General features: G+C 48.4%; 3 protein-coding genes across 3 annotated transcripts; 2 read left to right on the top strand and 1 right to left on the bottom strand.

Annotated features, from left to right (window-relative positions):
• Positions 1-1453: 1453 nt before the first annotated feature.
• LOC135814749 (C-terminal-binding protein-like) lies at positions 1454-3292 on the top strand. The gene has a single exon (XM_065327917.1). The coding sequence runs from the start codon at positions 1546-1548 to the stop codon at positions 2578-2580; it is 1035 nt and encodes a 344-aa protein (XP_065183989.1). The 5' UTR covers positions 1454-1545; the 3' UTR covers positions 2581-3292.
• A 136-nt stretch (positions 3293-3428) lies between these two features.
• On the bottom strand, positions 3429-7892 carry LOC135814750 (uncharacterized). The gene is made up of 3 exons (XM_065327918.1): positions 7435-7892; positions 5263-5302; positions 3429-4147 (listed from the first exon to the last, which is right to left on the bottom strand). Exons 1-3 carry the CDS (start codon positions 7498-7500, stop codon positions 3804-3806), a joined length of 450 nt encoding a protein of 149 aa, XP_065183990.1. The 5' UTR covers positions 7501-7892; the 3' UTR covers positions 3429-3803.
• Positions 7893-11693: 3801 nt separating this feature from the next.
• On the top strand, positions 11694-16482 carry LOC135814753 (testis-expressed protein 36-like). The gene is made up of 6 exons (XM_065327920.1): positions 11694-12309; positions 13061-13174; positions 13706-13780; positions 14083-14208; positions 15008-15092; positions 15925-16482. Exons 1-6 carry the CDS (start codon positions 12208-12210, stop codon positions 16065-16067), a joined length of 645 nt encoding a protein of 214 aa, XP_065183992.1. The 5' UTR covers positions 11694-12207; the 3' UTR covers positions 16068-16482.
• Positions 16483-16499: the final 17 nt, after the last annotated feature.

Here is a 16499-nt window from a genome sequence, read left to right on the forward strand (position 1 = left end):
ATGTACAATGTACCTAAGTAAAGCTATTTAAGTCTTATTACTCGTGTACTCAACTGAACACAAAGAAGCCAGCATCATTGGCGCGAGAGATTCCATACCGCGGCTCGTCTGGACGATTTGTACTGCTTGTACAGACTACAGTCCTCACTGTAGATCTACATGACACGTGTAATCATGGTTAGCCCCATCCCTCACACAAACAAGTCAACAAAGAGGCATCTTTGGATTGAGGAGTGCTGGTTTCGAATCAACTGGTTTGAAGCTCAAAGTAGAGCTGCTGTTAGCTCAGAGCAGAGCTGCAGTTAGCTCATAGCAGAGCTGGTGTTAGCTCAGAGCAGAGCTGGTGTTAGCTCAAAGTAGAGCGGCTGTTAGTGTTAGCTCAAAGTAGAGCTGCGGTTAGCTCAAAGTAGAGCTGCGGTTAGCTCAAAGTAGAGCTGCTGTTAGCTCAAAGTAGAGCTGCGATTAGCTCAAAGTAGAGCTGCTGTTAGCTCAAAGTAGAGCTGCTGTTAGCTCAAAGTAGAGCTGCTGTTAGCTCAAAGTAGAGCTGCTGTTAGCTCAAAGTAGAGCTGCGATTAGCTCAAAGTAGAGCTGCTGTTAGCTCAAAGTAGAGCTGCTGTTAGCTCAAAGTAGAGCTGCTGTTAGCTCAAAGTAGAGCTGCTTTTAGCTCAAGGTAGAGCTGCGGTTAGCTCAAAGTAGAGCTGCTGTTAGCTCAAAGTAGAGCTACTGTTAGCTCAACGTAGAGCTGCAATGCTAAATGGATGTAATATTATTTATAGCGCAAGGCAGAGCCGCAGCAAATAGCTAGATAACACCAGTTCAGTTGTGAGAGTGGACCCGATTAGTGGGTACGATAATTATAATGGTGGTGTGAATAAGTTGGATAGGGAGGGATGGTGGGAAAAGAAACACTGCTGAAGCACGACTCCGTTGTCTGGAAGAGCACAACAGGGCAAGCAAGATTTGTTTTTTCTTTTCAGCAAAACGGGCTGGTGCCATTTGTGATTACGCAGCAAAACAAAGCGCATGACGTCAGTCTTGAATGCAGTACAAAGCAATGCAGTGCATGCCGTGTACATGTGTGCGCTAGTTCAGATTGTTGCTAACAAGTACTAGCACAGCTAGTACACCATAATGATGTAGCTGCGCGCTGTCTTCTCAAACCTTTCTATTCGCTCCCATGTCACTGGACAGTTCTGTCCGTTTGGTTTTAGCGAATTCGAATAAAGAAAACAACAAGTGAACAACAATACAACAACATTCTTGGCTGCTCGCTTCTTGACTCAAGCCAAGACTCGATAAACTCACGCATTCGCTATGCATAATTATGCGCATGGTCACCATGGTCACGCGACCGCCCTAGTGCTCATCGTTGTTAATTAACATGTTTTTTGTATGGGGCTTGCAGAATGTAGCCTTTTTGTCGGCTACAAAAAAATATTGTAGATTGTGCTCGGCCTACTCGGCACTACTAGTCTAGTGCAACGACACTAACGTCTCTCATCAAATCGGTTTGACTAGATACTTTCTTGGAAATAATTATAGAGTATGTCGGGGCCTGGCGAGCTGCCGCTGTCGATTGTAATCTGCGATGATGCAGACCCAGTGGCTGTGGCCACGCTATCCGGAGTTAGTAGACTTGTAGCGGTGGACGCTGAGCGCCTTTCAGAAATCCCTGGAATGGATCCTGTTGTTCTACTTGTGTGGCATACTGTCAGTATTGATGCTGAATATCTGAGCAGATTCAAGTGCCTACGTGTAATAATTCGTATGGGTGTTGGCTATGACAATGTGGATATTGAAGCTGCTGGTAAATTGGGCATTGCTGTAAGTAACATACCAAACTATGGCACGGAAGAGGTTGCCGACGCAGCCATGAGTCACATTCTAAACCTCTACCGCAGAACCCTGGAGATGGAGAAATGGACGCATAAGAACCACCCCCTGATCAATGCAGTGCAGACATCTGCAGTGGCACAGGGCGTCACTCGAGTCCGCGGCCAGAAGCTGGGACTGGTCGGGCTAGGAAGAATCGGCGTGGCTGTGTGCAACAGGGCAAAGCCGTTCGGCTTTGATATGTCTTTCTATGACCCGTGCCTACCCGCAGGCGTGGAGAAATCCCATGGGATACGACGACATTATGACTTTGATGAACTGCTGGCAGAGAGCGATATTGTCTCGTTTCACTGCAATCTTACGGCCGCTAACAAGCACATGTTGAACTCCCAGTCCATTGCAAAGATGAAGAATGGAGCGCGACTTGTCAACACGGCACGTGGTGGCCTGATTGACGAGACTGCACTGGTGGCTGCGCTAGAACAGGGAAAATTTGCCAGCGTGGCTCTGGACGTACACGAGGAGGAGCCGTATGTGCGCGATCAGTCGGCATTGGCCAAGTTTACGAACGTGTACTGCCTGCCTCACCTGGCTTGGTTCAGCGAACAAAGTCTTGCGGAGATATGGCAGATTGCGGTGGAGGAAATCTGCAGGGCACTTAAGAAGAACGCAACATGCACAGACCTGAGACTGTGCTTGAACCGAGACGTGATGTGTCCTGAGGCAGCCAGGAGAGTCTGGTCCTGAGCTAATCAGCCAACACACTAACACTAACAGTAACATTACACTGCTCAGTCATCTGGTCCTGCTTGACTGATCGCAGCTTGCCTTGAAAATAAGCTATCCATGACGGCTCGGCTCGCGTGGCCCTGGCTATCTATGATGCAATAAGAATTTTAGGATATCGTGGATATTTTGCGGAACATTATTAGAGCGATGAATAGTATTAGTGAGGTGGACATTGAATATTGAAGTATCAAAATTATAAAGAATTCCGTCGCACTCGCTGACTGTATACGATGTGGTTACGTTGGTGGACAGTTAGTCATAATAAACTCGTATTATTTTTGTCCTTCTGAGTTCTCCTTTTAAGGAATGAAGAATTTTCTTATTAACTTTCATGAGACACTCATCAGGGAAGCGATTTCAATATTGCAATAGCTAGGCAGGCTATTCATTTGCAGAACAATCAGTTCCAAAGGAATGCCCAGGTGTCCGTTTTTTTGCACACTAGCCAGTGATTAATGACAGTTGGTATAGCCTATAGGTATAATTCGACATCTCGTTGTTGATACATGTGGAATAGGTCACTTATGGTCAGCTTTGGAGGAGGATGTAACTCGACTAATGCACGCACATGCATTTTTTAAACCATTGTACTATGCAGTCTTCGAAAGTTTTTAAACTTACAATAATTAAATTTTAGAATCTGTTATCCGTAAAATGTCCTTGTCAACTACCGATCTCTTTGGAATGATTGGTATAAAGTTTCTGAATGGCTGTAAATGGCCAGTTGTGCCATAGTGGAAGCAACAATCACACACTACCCTTCCCTCACACACACACACACACACACACACACACACCTGTGCCCATTCAGGATGCAACGAAGCATTCCGTAATGATGGACAAATTGAAGAAAAAGTATACGCAGCGTGTCATGCCACGGCAACATTGGTAAGCACTTTTGAATGAAGGAGAAAAACAGGTCAGATACATGCCCAAAACAATCATGTCCTACAGAGTGTTGTGAAATGATCAGTCGTTGTGAGATAGCTTATGAAAACCTGCACCAAGATATCGTCATCGTATTTCTCTACAGCATTAATCAAGAGATGCAGAGTCTGCAATGCTAGCCCATTACAGTTGCTAGCAAGCAGTACAGTGGAGAAGGGCAAAGCAAGCAGTGAAACTATACAGCGGTATGCATGCAGGTGAAGGGAGCGAACTCGGCATGGCGCGGTTAGCACCTACGCTGATGCGCCTCCGTTTGCTCCATTTGCTCTGGCAGGATTGGAAAGGACTGTGGTTCGACGAACAGACTCGCGCGCCCATGGCTGCTTTCGCTCGTGCTTCTTGCGGATATGCACAATGCAAAAAGAAATGATCAAGGTTGTCATGCAGAGTACGGCCACAAGCGCCAGGATGATCAGGGAAAAGACTGGCTCGTCGGTCAGAAGGCCGCTCGGTGCTTCGTCCGTTGTAACTTCCTGCGTACGGAAGCTGATACTCGTTGTCGGTGGACCAGCAGAAGTAGGTGTTGGACAGAACATTTGGCAGTTACTCTGGCATATAGACGCACAAGTTGAGACATCTAGCCATGCAAAGCACAAGAGGGGCAGGAACATTGGTTTTAAAATGTTATAAAGAGTACAGTAGCTCATCAAATGGAAAGATGCATTGCAGTGCCACTCGGGCTGAGTGAAGGTGCCAGAGTTTGTAGAGTACAAGGGGAATCCAGGCCCATCATAATAACACTTTGCAGGAAATAATATTTCCTTATACTGGCTATAATGTTTCAGTGACAATCATTTAGAGTAACTGCACAGTTCTGCCAATGACTCGCATCATTTTGCATCACAAACCCCAGTCTTGAAAGACTACAGTCAAAAATCAATTCAATCACATGCATTACCAATAGTTCTTATCAATTTTATGATTTGACATCTTACTGGGGCAAGGGCAGGAAGGGCAGTATTGTGCAGTTAATATAGTGTCGGTTAGGCCTGTTCTGAGTGTCGGTTAGGCCTGCTCTGAGTGTTGGTTAGGCCTGCTCTGAGTGTTGGTTAGGCCTGCTCTGAGTGTTGGTTAGGCCTGCTCTGAGTGTTGGTTAGGCCTGCTCTGAGTGTTGGTTAGGCCTGTTCTGAGTGTTGGTTAGGCCTGCTCTGAATGTTGGTTAGGCCTGCTCTGAGTGTTGGTTAGGCCTGTACTGAGTGTCGGTTAGGCCTGTACTGAGTGTTGGTTAAGCCTGCTCTGAGTGTTGGTTAGGCCTGTTCTGAGTGTTCACACCAACCTACAATATAGTAGTACACTTCAGTAGCCAAGTATTATTTTTTTCAGATTTCTTGGGTTGAGCCGCAATTCATGCCGTTTGGATACCACCTATCCACAATGCCATAGGGATTCTTTTTGCCATAGGGGCTGGTTTTCAAATCCACATTCCAGTACCATCACTATTCATTTTACGTGTTTTCTGTTTCCCTTTCTGCTATTGTGTATCACTTTGTTTTTCATCTGGCTGTCTCCCTGCTACCTCTGCTCACTCCTCTCATCCAAACCACTGTTCAGCATAATCATAGTTGTGAACACAGCACCCCCTCCTCCCCCCCCCCCCCCTCCCGTTAACTGCAACATGAAAATGGCAATGAATATTATTCTAGAAGGGCTTAATGTTGATTGAAAGAGCAACATAATGAGACTGAGACGTACTTTCGTCCGATGAATCTGAGACCACTGCACCAGTCGTGATCTGCACAGACAAAAGCATGTCAGTGGCAATACGTTTGTGTATATGGTCACACAGTTCATACCGTAATGGATAAGTAGTGATCATAATTGCATGGATATTGGATATAGCGAACGTGATTTTCGGTCTTTGACCATTTTGTGCTGAGTCTGCTTCACTACTCTCCGACCACTTTACTGAGGAGTAGCATGTGCACCGTGATCCTTAAAGGTGCTGGATAGTGTTCCTCAGGATGTGAAAAGGTCCAGACTACTGACTCTCATGCGAGCCATGGAGTTTGTTTGTTTTAGAGAACATGGTTACGATCCTCTGCTGCTCCACCCCGTGAAACATACTGAAGTAGTTTTTTGGGTTACACCACCAGGGCCCATTCACAATGTCACTTTCTGCTATGCGACGTGCGAGATGCAACACTCGCAACAAGGAAAGCCTGTTGCTGGTATACCTTCCTGGAATACCACAGCCACTCCAGCACAACCGGGTTTGTTTACAACTCTTTTTCTGCACGTTCGTCCGTTGATATCTGATCTCTGTCACGAGCTCGCCTGTACTTGCGGCTTACATATGCGACGGTTCTACAACATACAGCAGCTATAGTGTAGCCTGTATGATCTAGGAGTGGGTGTAATGTAGTGCTTTGCAGCCGCAGCTACTACACAAGGGTGGCTTATGTGCGATCTGATGTTTCCAAAAGTGAGGCTTCTATTCGAAGGCGGCTTTTATAAATTGGACTCAGTAGGTAGTTGGGTCACTATGGGCAGTCCAGTATGGAATCTATAACCTGGAAACAGTCGGATACTGTGCCCCTAGGCGTTGGATCACCAGTGTGTAGTAGAAGTCCTACTAGCTTCCCGTAATCAGGAGAGCAGCTAGGAATAGTATAGACTACTACTACTGCCTTGAAGCAGAAGCAAAACTCGAGAAGTTGAAATCGTAGTTGTTGCGATACGCTGGTGCTACACAAATAAACATGTATTTATACGGATGGTCTATCGCTGCACAAATGATTCTTTGCTTGCCGAGAGCTACCTGGCCCGCACGCTGTCAGGTGCTACCAAAATGTCCACTGAATTGCTGGTGGTGGTGGCATATCCACTAGCTTCAGCATCACGAGCAGGAGGGGGTGCTAATAGCACCCCCCCCCCCTCCACCACCACGTCAATTATTGAGGCTGAATCTTGCCGGACCAACCGGAATGAGGCTGCTACTGGCCTGCATCACCCTCCTCTATCACCCTTCCCTTTCTCTTTTTGATGGATTTTATAATCTACTAGGGCTAGTTGGAAATCCTGAGGGGATGAGAGGATCATCGCACACCTCCACAAGTGGCAACTCCTCATCGTACCTCCGTGAATAGCAAACCGATGGACGGCGCAACAAAGAGGTGGTTGTTTCAACCCCCACCCCCTCCTGCATAACCGGTTAAGCCCCCTTTGTTGAACAAACGACTACTAAGACTACCTGGGTCGCTTCAGACCATAATTACACTCATACCTCGTTTATCCGGGCGGTCCGGGACCGGACACTACCCCATGACTTTGAAACGTCCGTAACTCCGAGTTACATACATTTTGATGGGAAAGGCCATCTACATCATTGTATGATTATGGCATATGCCGTCACTATTTCACAAAAGTGACAACAGAGTAGTAATATTTCCACTGAAACTCGCTCAAAGGGTGCCCGGTAGGTCCGGATAACCGATGTATGAGTGTATGTCCATTCTGTTTCAACAAGAAATCCTCTTGACAAGGACAAAATGGAAAGTTCACATTCGAGATTGCATAGCTCGGTTTTAGTTTTAACACATGTCATGCTTACATCAGAAAGCTTTGTAGAGTATAGTGTTGACTTTACGGTTTTTATCTCTGGACTGTAGTAAACTCTGCACATGTACCATGTACTTGCAGCACACGTACCACAATGTGGACAGTACAAGTCCAGTTCAGCCGTACTGTAGGAATATCTTCCAGAGGGGTTCACCTATGGCTCGTTGCGAAATGATGGAATGCGACTCAGGGACACCGACCCCGAACGTGGACCGGGCCGTGTGGACAGGATCGGAATCAACGCACAAGCCGTGCAACCACTGTCCGCGAACCACAACAAGCACAATGCGAACGGGACTTGCTTACCTGTGATAATACCGGAAGAGTGCATGTCGCCAGCACGTACACCGTCACCTGTGCAAAGAGTGACATGTTGAGAGCTAGAGACAACCGTCCGACGACGAATAATTCCGCTGCAACGGCAAGGCCAACGCGTTACGGCAAGGGTAAACCCGCACAGAAACTAGAGTAGGCCTTCTGGCCCGTCACATCAGTAACTCTAGCTCTCGATATCTCACACTGGTCAAAACAACGGAGACACAAGGTCGTGATAGTCCGCTTTCCCTGCAGTTCCCTGATGGTTTGCGGAAGAAGGGCGCAATACAAAACGTCGTTTCGGCCGGGTACACAGACCTAGAGACTCCGAGTCTACATTGGGGAAGTCTGTAGACTAGTGAAGTCGACTCTCCAGCATCTTCAGCATGTATAATCGTTCCTGAGCCTGTGCATTTCGCTAATCGTCGAGTACCGTCACAGAGTAGAGATGATGAAGTGCGATGCCAATGCACACCGTACCCGGCTAGGCTCTGTGCTGCATTCACCCTCTTTCATCACGGGTGCGGCACTCTCGTCTCTAGCTTTACTGGCACGAACAAAGCACATGCTCAATAGTCTGGACACTCATAGCCTCATGAAAGTCACCTCACCGTGCATCCGGCAATCCTTTGAGTGCATCCGGACAATCTCAAGAGCATAATCCAACCTCCATCCAGAGCGTTTGCTGTCACCACTGGTCACTGAACAAATGGTAACGACTTCTTTGTCCAGTCGTCGACTCGACTAGTCATAGTCTGCATGCATAGCAATGCCGTTTTTACATTCAGACTCAGTACAGTTGACCGTAGGCGTAGAGGCAACCAGTATCCGAGTCTGTGTGTAGATCTACAGTACAGTCAACTTCGCTTATAACGACACTCGGCGGGGCATCAGAAAAGTCTCGTTATTCACGAAGTGTCGTTATATCCGAAGTCTCATTAAGGGGGCAAACTAAGGGCAAGCTTCATGCCGCATTGGACCAACTGAGCAGTGGAGATTCAGGAGGAATGCTGCACCTGGACGAAAGAATTGGTGAGAGGACAGTCCTCGATATCCTCAAGGACAAGCATCCGGAGGCTGCGCCGCCACACGCCCAAGCGGTGATGCGTGGTGTCCCGCCTACCCCACCCCATCCCATCCAATTCGAGGCACTAACACGACAAGTGGTGCTACGGGCAGCGCTCAATACCCATGGTGCTGCAGGTCCCTCGGGAGTCGCCGCCGACAACTGGCGACGCATGTGTTCAGGTTTCGCCGACATCTCCGATCAGCTGTGCGACGCGATTGCAGCATGTGCACGACGGCTAGCAACGACCTATGTCCATCCATCAAGCCTGGAGGCCTACGTCGCCTGTCGCCTGATTCCCCTTGATAAGAAGCCAGGCGTGCGGCCCATCGGCATAGGTGAGGTCCTTCGCCGGATCATGGGGAAAGCCATCCTCTCCATCACGAATGACGAAATTCAACGTGCAGCCGGAAGTCTCCAACTATGTGCTGGCCAAGACGGAGGTGTGGAAGCAGCCATTCACGCCATGAATGACCTCCATCAGCTGGATGACACGGAAGCAATCCTACTGGCTGATGCAACTAATGCGTTCAATTGTCTGAACAGAGAAGTATGCATGCGGAACATCCAACACACCTGCCCGTCCTTAGCTCCGACAGTCATCAACACATACAGAGAGCCAGCCAATCTGTTCGTGAGCGGTGAGTGTATCAAGTCCAGCGAAGGTACCACCCAAGGCGACCCGGTCGCTATGGCGATGTACGCTCTCGGTGTTCTCCCCCTCATCGAAGAAGCAGCAACAGACGGTGCCACGCAGTCTTGGTTTGCGGATGATTCTGCCGCAGGAGGCAAGTTGCAAGCAGTACGAATCTGGTGGGATCGCCTCAACGAGAGTGGTCCATCATACGGCTATTTCCTCAACCCGACCAAGTCTGTCCTCCTTGTCAAGCCACAGTTTCTGGATGAGGCCACCAGCATATTTGCTGGAACTGGATTTGACATCCGCACAGATGGATGTCGGCATCTGGGAGCCGCGCTTGGCTCAGCAGAATTCTCCCGCTGCTTTATGGAGCGCAAGGTTCAATCCTGGGTAGAGGAGGTGATGTCGCTCAGCACTATTGCTTCGTCACAGCCCCAAGCTGCATATGCAGCGTTTGTTCACGGCCTGCGAAGCAAATGGTCCTTCCTGTCTCGAGTCATGGCTGACCTACATTTGTACATGCAGCCGTTGGAGGATTCCATCAGAAACAAGTTCATCCCCGCTCTCTTAGGTGGCAGAACCGTCAACGATGATGAGCGACAGCTTCTGGCTCTGCCTTGTCGACATGGTGGTCTGGGGCTCATCACACCTGCCTCCCTCGGGGCCCAGTACGCCCACTCCAAGACCATCGTTGGCCCCCTGGTGCGGCGCATTCAGCAGCAGACTGCCACGCTTGGCGATGCCCTGCAGGAAGTGCGGAAGAACAAGCAGCTGTTGAGGGCGAAGGCAAAGACATCACTCCAAGCCGAGGCCGTCGCTCTGCATTCTGCCGCACCTCCAGAGGTTCAACGTACCATCGACCTTGCTTCGGAGCGGGGGGCATCCAGCTGGCTCACCTGCCGGCCCCTAAAGGCCCACGGCTTCACCCTCACGAAGGCTGAGTTCCGCGATGCTGTGCACCTCCGGTATGGCTGGCACCCAGTACGACTGCCAACATCATGTTCCTGTGGACAGCAGTTCACCGTCAGCCATGCCCTCTCCTGCCCGTTAGGCGGTTTCCCAACCCTCCGCCACAACGAGGTACGCGATGTGACAGCTCGCCTTGCGAAGCGTGTTGGCCACCAGGTGGCTATTGAGCCACATTTGCAGCCACTCACTGGAGAGCAGCTCCGGTACCGTACTGCTGTGGGCGACGACCAAGCCCGCCTTGACGTGGTGGCTAGTGGTATTTGGGGAGGGCGGTTCGAGCGCACCTACATTGATGTCCGGGTGTTTAACCCTTTTGCATCCTCGAATCGCCTCAACTCACTTGCTGCTAGCTACACCCGTCACGAAAAAGCCAAGCGCCGTGCCTATGAGCAGAGAATCCGAGAAGTGGAGCACTCCAGCTTTGTTCCCGCCGTGTTCTCCACTACGGGAGGCATGGGGAAATCTGCCACCTCTCTGTACAAGAGGATAGCGTCCCTCATCGCCGGCAAGACCGGAGAGGCCTACAGTGCCGTGATGGCTTCGATCCGGTGTCAAATCAGCTTTGCCTTGGTCCGATCCAGTGTGATGTGCCTGAGGGGTGCTAGGCGGCTCTATGCACCGGTCTTTGCCGCGGACTCAGCTGCTCTTGTTGTTGCCGAGGCGGCTATCCCCTGTTGAGGTTGATGGCCGTGCTCATTTATACCATGTTCTCATAATTTCTGCTTTTCGTGTCATTCTTGCTTCTTGTGTTTGTTTGTTCTCCTCTAGTTCTCTTATGTTCGCGGAGAAGGCGGAGAGCCGGTACACAGAACCTCTTATTTTTAATTTTTTTTAATTACTTACTTTTTTACCAGGCGTGGGCCATCCCCTGATCATAGGTGCCAAACATTTTTAGTATAATTACTCAATCAATAAATTTGTACAAGTAAAAAAAAAATTAAATTATGTCACAGTTGGATGGGACTTAACTTTGCTCCGGGCATGAAAATTATGTCGTGATTCGCGAATTGTCGTTATATCCGCAGTCGTTATTAGCGAAGTTGACTGTACTACACTACATTAGTACATACAGTACAGACAGTCAGCTGATGATAAGTGCATGCAGTGCGAGTCGCATACATGATGTACGTCCAGACTCTAATTCCTCATACATGAAAATTATAATTACAGAAGTAGATCTACGGCCCCGTACGGGTCTACGGGTCTACATACACATGACTGTAGTCTTGTATATCAGTCATGACTGTGGTGAAAACAAAAGACCTCAACCACAAAGCTCGACTCGCCTGCGAAATCCGGAACTTTCGCCCTAGCCCTTCGGCTTCGCACAGCCCATGCCCACGAACGAAGACTACAGTCATGTAGCGACTACACGACTGGTTCAGTGGTTGTCACTGGCCGGTGATATGGTAACCTCCAGATGCCATAGTGACCGATGAAGATGTGCGAATATGCATGACACACCGCGGTCACGTCAGATGTCATTTTTACAAGGCTGTGTACATGGTGTACCTCGCGCGCGAGCGCTAGCGTGAGCACTGAATTCTGACTTTTGCGAAAAATAACATTGAAGAAGGATGCTATCCGATATCCGTCAGTAATGTATCGTATTCGTAGACTAGTTCTCACTTCTACTAACCATGCTAACTGCCTGTATTACTTCTCACTCAGTAGATCTACTCAGGACAATGTGACTTGTGGTAGAAGGAGTGATCAAGACTTCAGCAAGACCATCCGCCCAAAACTTGCCAAAGCCAGGGGAGCTGGTTTTGTAGTCTTTCTTCTCCTCAGTCGTCTTTTATTGTGAGAGTATCAATCTGCGTTGCACTCATCCAGACCTGTAGGCTGTACTGTAGATGTTCAATGCCAGTGTGGAATTAACTAACTATTACTTGGGCTGGTTTGCAGCACACTGTCATGTCGTTGTCCTACATGTACATGACTGTATAACTTATGAAATAATTTGTCCACAACTGTAATGAGAGCGCTGGCTGCTTGGATGCAGTGTTAGACGGCATTCTATTCTTATAGTTCTGGCGACAAGCTCTGTGCTGCCGTGAGCAAAGCGTTTCGGTGTGGAGCAGGCGAGATGTCAGAGGAGTGGATGTCGCAGCGTCGCCACTTCAGACCTGGGCAGACTGGTCGCTTCATACCGCACCTGACCTACGGCGATCTGTACGGAGTTCAGATGGTATGTGCCTTATCGGCAGTGCTCCAACATGCTGTGATGCGATCGTAATATTACTACAATGTAATAAGATATCTGTATTCTGAAGACAATTGAATGGGATGGAGGAGGTGCGACCGGTGGCAGCAGACCTGTACTGCCGGGGGCTAAACTTACAACCGTTCCTGTTGCAGATATACTTGAAATCTAGCTTCACCATAATAGTGTGTATAGTACCATCAAGAGTACATAACCCCCCCCCCCCCCCCCCCCCCCAGAGTGTGCAACGCCTGATCCAGCTCTGCATATGGTCTTGGTCGAGCGTAATCGGATCTTCTGATGTCATGCGTACACTCCACACCAGCGTAAGGCCGGTCTCGAGGCAGGGCACCATTGTTTTTGATCCTAGAGCACCCGCGACTTCCCGGGTTCCCCTCAGATGTGAACGGTATTATGACGCAAAGATCCGATTACGCTCGACCAAGACCCTATTGCAGAGCTGGATCAGGCGTTGCACACTCTGGGGGGGTTATGTACTCTTGATACCATTGTATACTGTGCATGATCGATCTACTGACAACTGCTATGACCAGTTTTTGGCAGTGAGTGAGCAAGTACTGCTACCATTCATAGACATTACTGGGCGTTAGAAAGGAAGGGAGAGGCCGAGAGAGTTGGAAGCATAATGATCACACTGACCTACCCGGTACAATGTACACGAACTATATTAATGGTTTCTCTTGTTTCGACTTTTACATTGCAATGTCGTGTTTAGAGATCTGATCCGCCGTTTGACTCCACGAAAACACAAGTACGTGATCACAAGCTGAGGATGAGACCGAAGACTGACAGTGATCTTGTCACACAACGGTTCAGTGCTCGGATGCAGGTAAGCATTGCGGTGTTCTGCCATTTCACTTGCTGGTAGTACCAGACTTCTGTACATCCGTGTTGGCCTAGTCAAGTTTGTATTTGCTTCATGGTGTGCACCATGGGGTGATCTAAGACCATGTACATGCCATGATTTAGAAACCGAGAGTATCAGGTTCAAGTCCTGCTAGGAAGCAGAAGGGTTGTTTTCCAGCCAGGGTGGACCCACGGTTAAATTGGGAAGTTGTGGCCTGGCACGAGGGAAACATGGATGCAGATAAATGGATTTTCTGTCTTTTCCCACGATGGTGGTGGGTCTGATCTACTCACCTCCCACCGCCTTAGGAGCTGCATCTGCGCCTTGATTCTTGAGAGTGGTGGCAATCCTACGGATGTGGAAAACTCGGTCTATCCGAGTCTCGCGGGAACCATGGAATTTTTTTATTTGTTATTCAAGCAGAATGCATTGAGAGACATAGCTGAACTGTATACCTGTGTACTATTGCAATCCACCTTCATCCAAACGTGTGTTGCTTTGTCCGCCGGTCAGGATGCCACAAGCTTGCCGTTCTCTACACACGACAACCGTCATGGACACGAAGACACCGGCTCCCACTTCGATACGGTAAAGTCCATGGTCTACTTGTCGCAGTCCATGATAACGAATATAGCAACTTTGCAAATAATTTCTGCAAAATACAAACTTCACCACAACCAAATTGTGTATTTGCCAAACCAAATTTTCTCGCATACATTTGCAACCAAGAGTTGGCCATTTTGTGAACAAAACTGATAATCATCACCATTCTCAAGACATGTGATTTCTGTTGAATTAGGGCTAGTTCTATGGGCAAGCAGAAGTGCAGGTGATTTGTCATCGATTTACAAGCCACACCGTCCGTACTATTGCCCATGTCTCTTTTGCAGGGTCTCGGCCGGAAAAAGCAATCCTACGGAAGACGGATGCATATGTCCAAAGGCTTCAAATGGAGTCCTCCCGAGGAGGGCCTGGGACGATCTGTACAGAAGGATGACTTTGTGGTTCGATCCAAGGTAGGCCTGGCAGCAACGCAAGAAAAACTGTTGACACTGATCTAGTATGTTATGTTAGCATTAAATTTGTGTTGACTAGTACTCTGACTTTGAGGGTTTAAAATCATCTTTTGTTGTTCATTGGAGCTCATTGTGATCAGTTTGGAGAATCACTCTGACCTTTGCTGATGAGACATAAAACAAGTCAAACCAATTTTCTGTCCATATTGTTGGGATGACAGCTACACCATAGGACCTAAGGCCAGTGGGTAGAGCATCGCTGGCCACAAGTGAGGGTCCCTGGTTCGAGTCCTGGTGGTGACAGTCATTTTTTTTCTTCAGACTTTTCCCCTTTGCACCTTTCCCTCAAACCAATGAATTTACACTGTACTTGTACATGTATGTCCAGCTATTGAGAGACCAGTGAGAGCACACGTGGAATGCCTCAAACTGGCAAGAGCAGGAACTTGATAGTATCCTCCAGTGGCGTGTCCAGGATTTGGCTGAGGGGGGGGGGGGGGGGGGGGGGTTGCGGCCGGGATGGGGTGGGGGTAGATGACATCATGCTACTGTCCCAGGTCAGCCATTTTGAAAACCGATGTCAAGGAGCCGTAAATCTCACACACCACGAACAAATTGTATTTAAATGTACACGCAGCAACTTTTGAGGGGCCCCCCCCCCCCCGCCACTGTCCTCTCAATCACGAGTAGTCGCCACCTTCATTGAGTTTATTTGAAAGCAAGTTTCCTAGAGGCCGAAGCCCTCACTACATGTGCAGTTATGTCATTGGTTTCTCTTGTAACTACCACCTGTGTCCAGACCGAGCCAATAAACCTGACAGACCAAGCACTTCGGTTCAGGCGATACCCGAAAGTGTATCCAGCACCTCGTCCCAAGAGCAGTGGTAAGAGATTTGTCACGTTAGCGTCATTCCGTCACGCAAATCCCCCTAGCTGCTACACACAATAATGATCCTACTAGATCCTATACATATACACACAGCAGCAGTGCCTCTGCACAGAAACGATACACCGATGTTACTCCATCTTTATCTACAAGTAACACTACCTTCGTAGTTGCAATCGAGTTCAACAGCATTGCTGTACAGTGAGAGCCAGCACACTATCCTGATCGGCGAGAGAACAGATACTGGTCATGGATAACTGAAAACAGTCGCGTGCAGTCAATGCACCTCCAGTAAAATTGCTCGAATGAATTTCCTATTGGTTGACGAGGTAAATGGACAAAAGGAAAACGGATAAGCGAAGTCGGACTGAAATCTTACTCTTGTACAGTGCACGCTCACATATCTGCATTTCAATTATCCTGGCTTTCTTCGCTTATCCACAGTTTGCTCATGAACACGTGGTCTATGAAATTCAATACAGTAAAGGGAAAACATGTGCATCATTTTTCTAAGCTGAACATCGGTAGAGCTGTGCTGGTGTATTGATAACCGCAGTTATGAATTTCACCCATCCACCTGCTTTCGCATATCAACACAATCGTATTCCCCTGGATCCCGGCATGCTCAAAGACGGTAGATGGACAAGGGTCAGCCATAGAAAGGTTCAGTGTACATTCTTTACCCGTATGTACATGTGCCATCAGCCATTCAACTCTGCATAAGACACAGATCAGCAGTTCATACTCCATCATTTTGCCCAGGAGATGCCGTGAAGAATCATAACACAGTTTCCACTTCTCCTCGCTCACCCTGCTTCCGTTCTTTTCAGACTCGTCTACTTCTCTGCCCGCCCTGGCGACGGCGTGGAATGCAGGACATGCTACACTACCCACCAGTGTTATGGCGCAGACACAGGAACCAAGACCCAAGCCATCCCAGTGGAAATACTCCACACATCGCTACCATAACTAGATCACCAGCGCACTATAACACCATGACATCATGGCACTGTGGTGTTCTATTCAGCCGAGAGCAGCACAATCAGACCTGCTGCTGAACTGGCGAATGTGCAGTGCACACTGCACTGCAGATTGTAGACCAGCAGTGCGGCGGCGTACACTGCAGCGTGTGTAGACAGGTTGGGATTAGATTGAACAGCGGGCACTTTATCATTTTTATGAATACAAAGCTATGCCTGTATTATAATATGATCCACAGCGACAGCGTTTTTCTGAGACACCCACTCTGTTCTCATGACACATTCCAGATCATATTTGAAATCCAAACGGTCTTTGATTTGCCTTCGATGAACTTCTTCCAGCTGAACTATGGAAAAGTAGAGAATTGTCAGTTCATGACCCCCCCCCCCCTCCTGTAGTATTGTCTTGCCGTACACGGTGCTAC

The sequence above is a fragment of the Sycon ciliatum genome, chromosome 4 (genome assembly GCF_964019385.1).
Source record: "Sycon ciliatum chromosome 4, ocSycCili1.1, whole genome shotgun sequence".
NCBI lineage: Eukaryota > Metazoa > Porifera > Calcarea > Leucosolenida > Sycettidae > Sycon > Sycon ciliatum.

Excerpts from the sequence above, each read along its gene's own strand:
- LOC135814750 (XM_065327918.1), bottom strand. The coding sequence starts at position 7,500 with ATGTCACTCTTTGCACAGGTGACGGTGTACGTGCTGGCGACATGCACT. Across the intron at positions 5,303-7,434 it reads CTCTTCCGGTATTATCACAG|ATCACGACTGGTGCAGTGGT; the intron begins GTAAGCAAGTCC and ends TTGTCTGTGCAG. Across the intron at positions 4,148-5,262 it reads CTCAGATTCATCGGACGAAA|ATGTCTCAACTTGTGCGTCT; the intron begins GTACGTCTCAGT and ends TTGCATGGCTAG.
- LOC135814749 (XM_065327917.1), top strand. The coding sequence starts at position 1,546 with ATGTCGGGGCCTGGCGAGCTGCCGCTGTCGATTGTAATCTGCGATGAT.
- LOC135814753 (XM_065327920.1), top strand. The coding sequence starts at position 12,208 with ATGTCAGAGGAGTGGATGTCGCAGCGTCGCCACTTCAGACCTGGGCAG. Across the intron at positions 12,310-13,060 it reads ATCTGTACGGAGTTCAGATG|AGATCTGATCCGCCGTTTGA; the intron begins GTATGTGCCTTA and ends TGTCGTGTTTAG. Across the intron at positions 14,209-15,007 it reads ACTTTGTGGTTCGATCCAAG|ACCGAGCCAATAAACCTGAC; the intron begins GTAGGCCTGGCA and ends ACCTGTGTCCAG.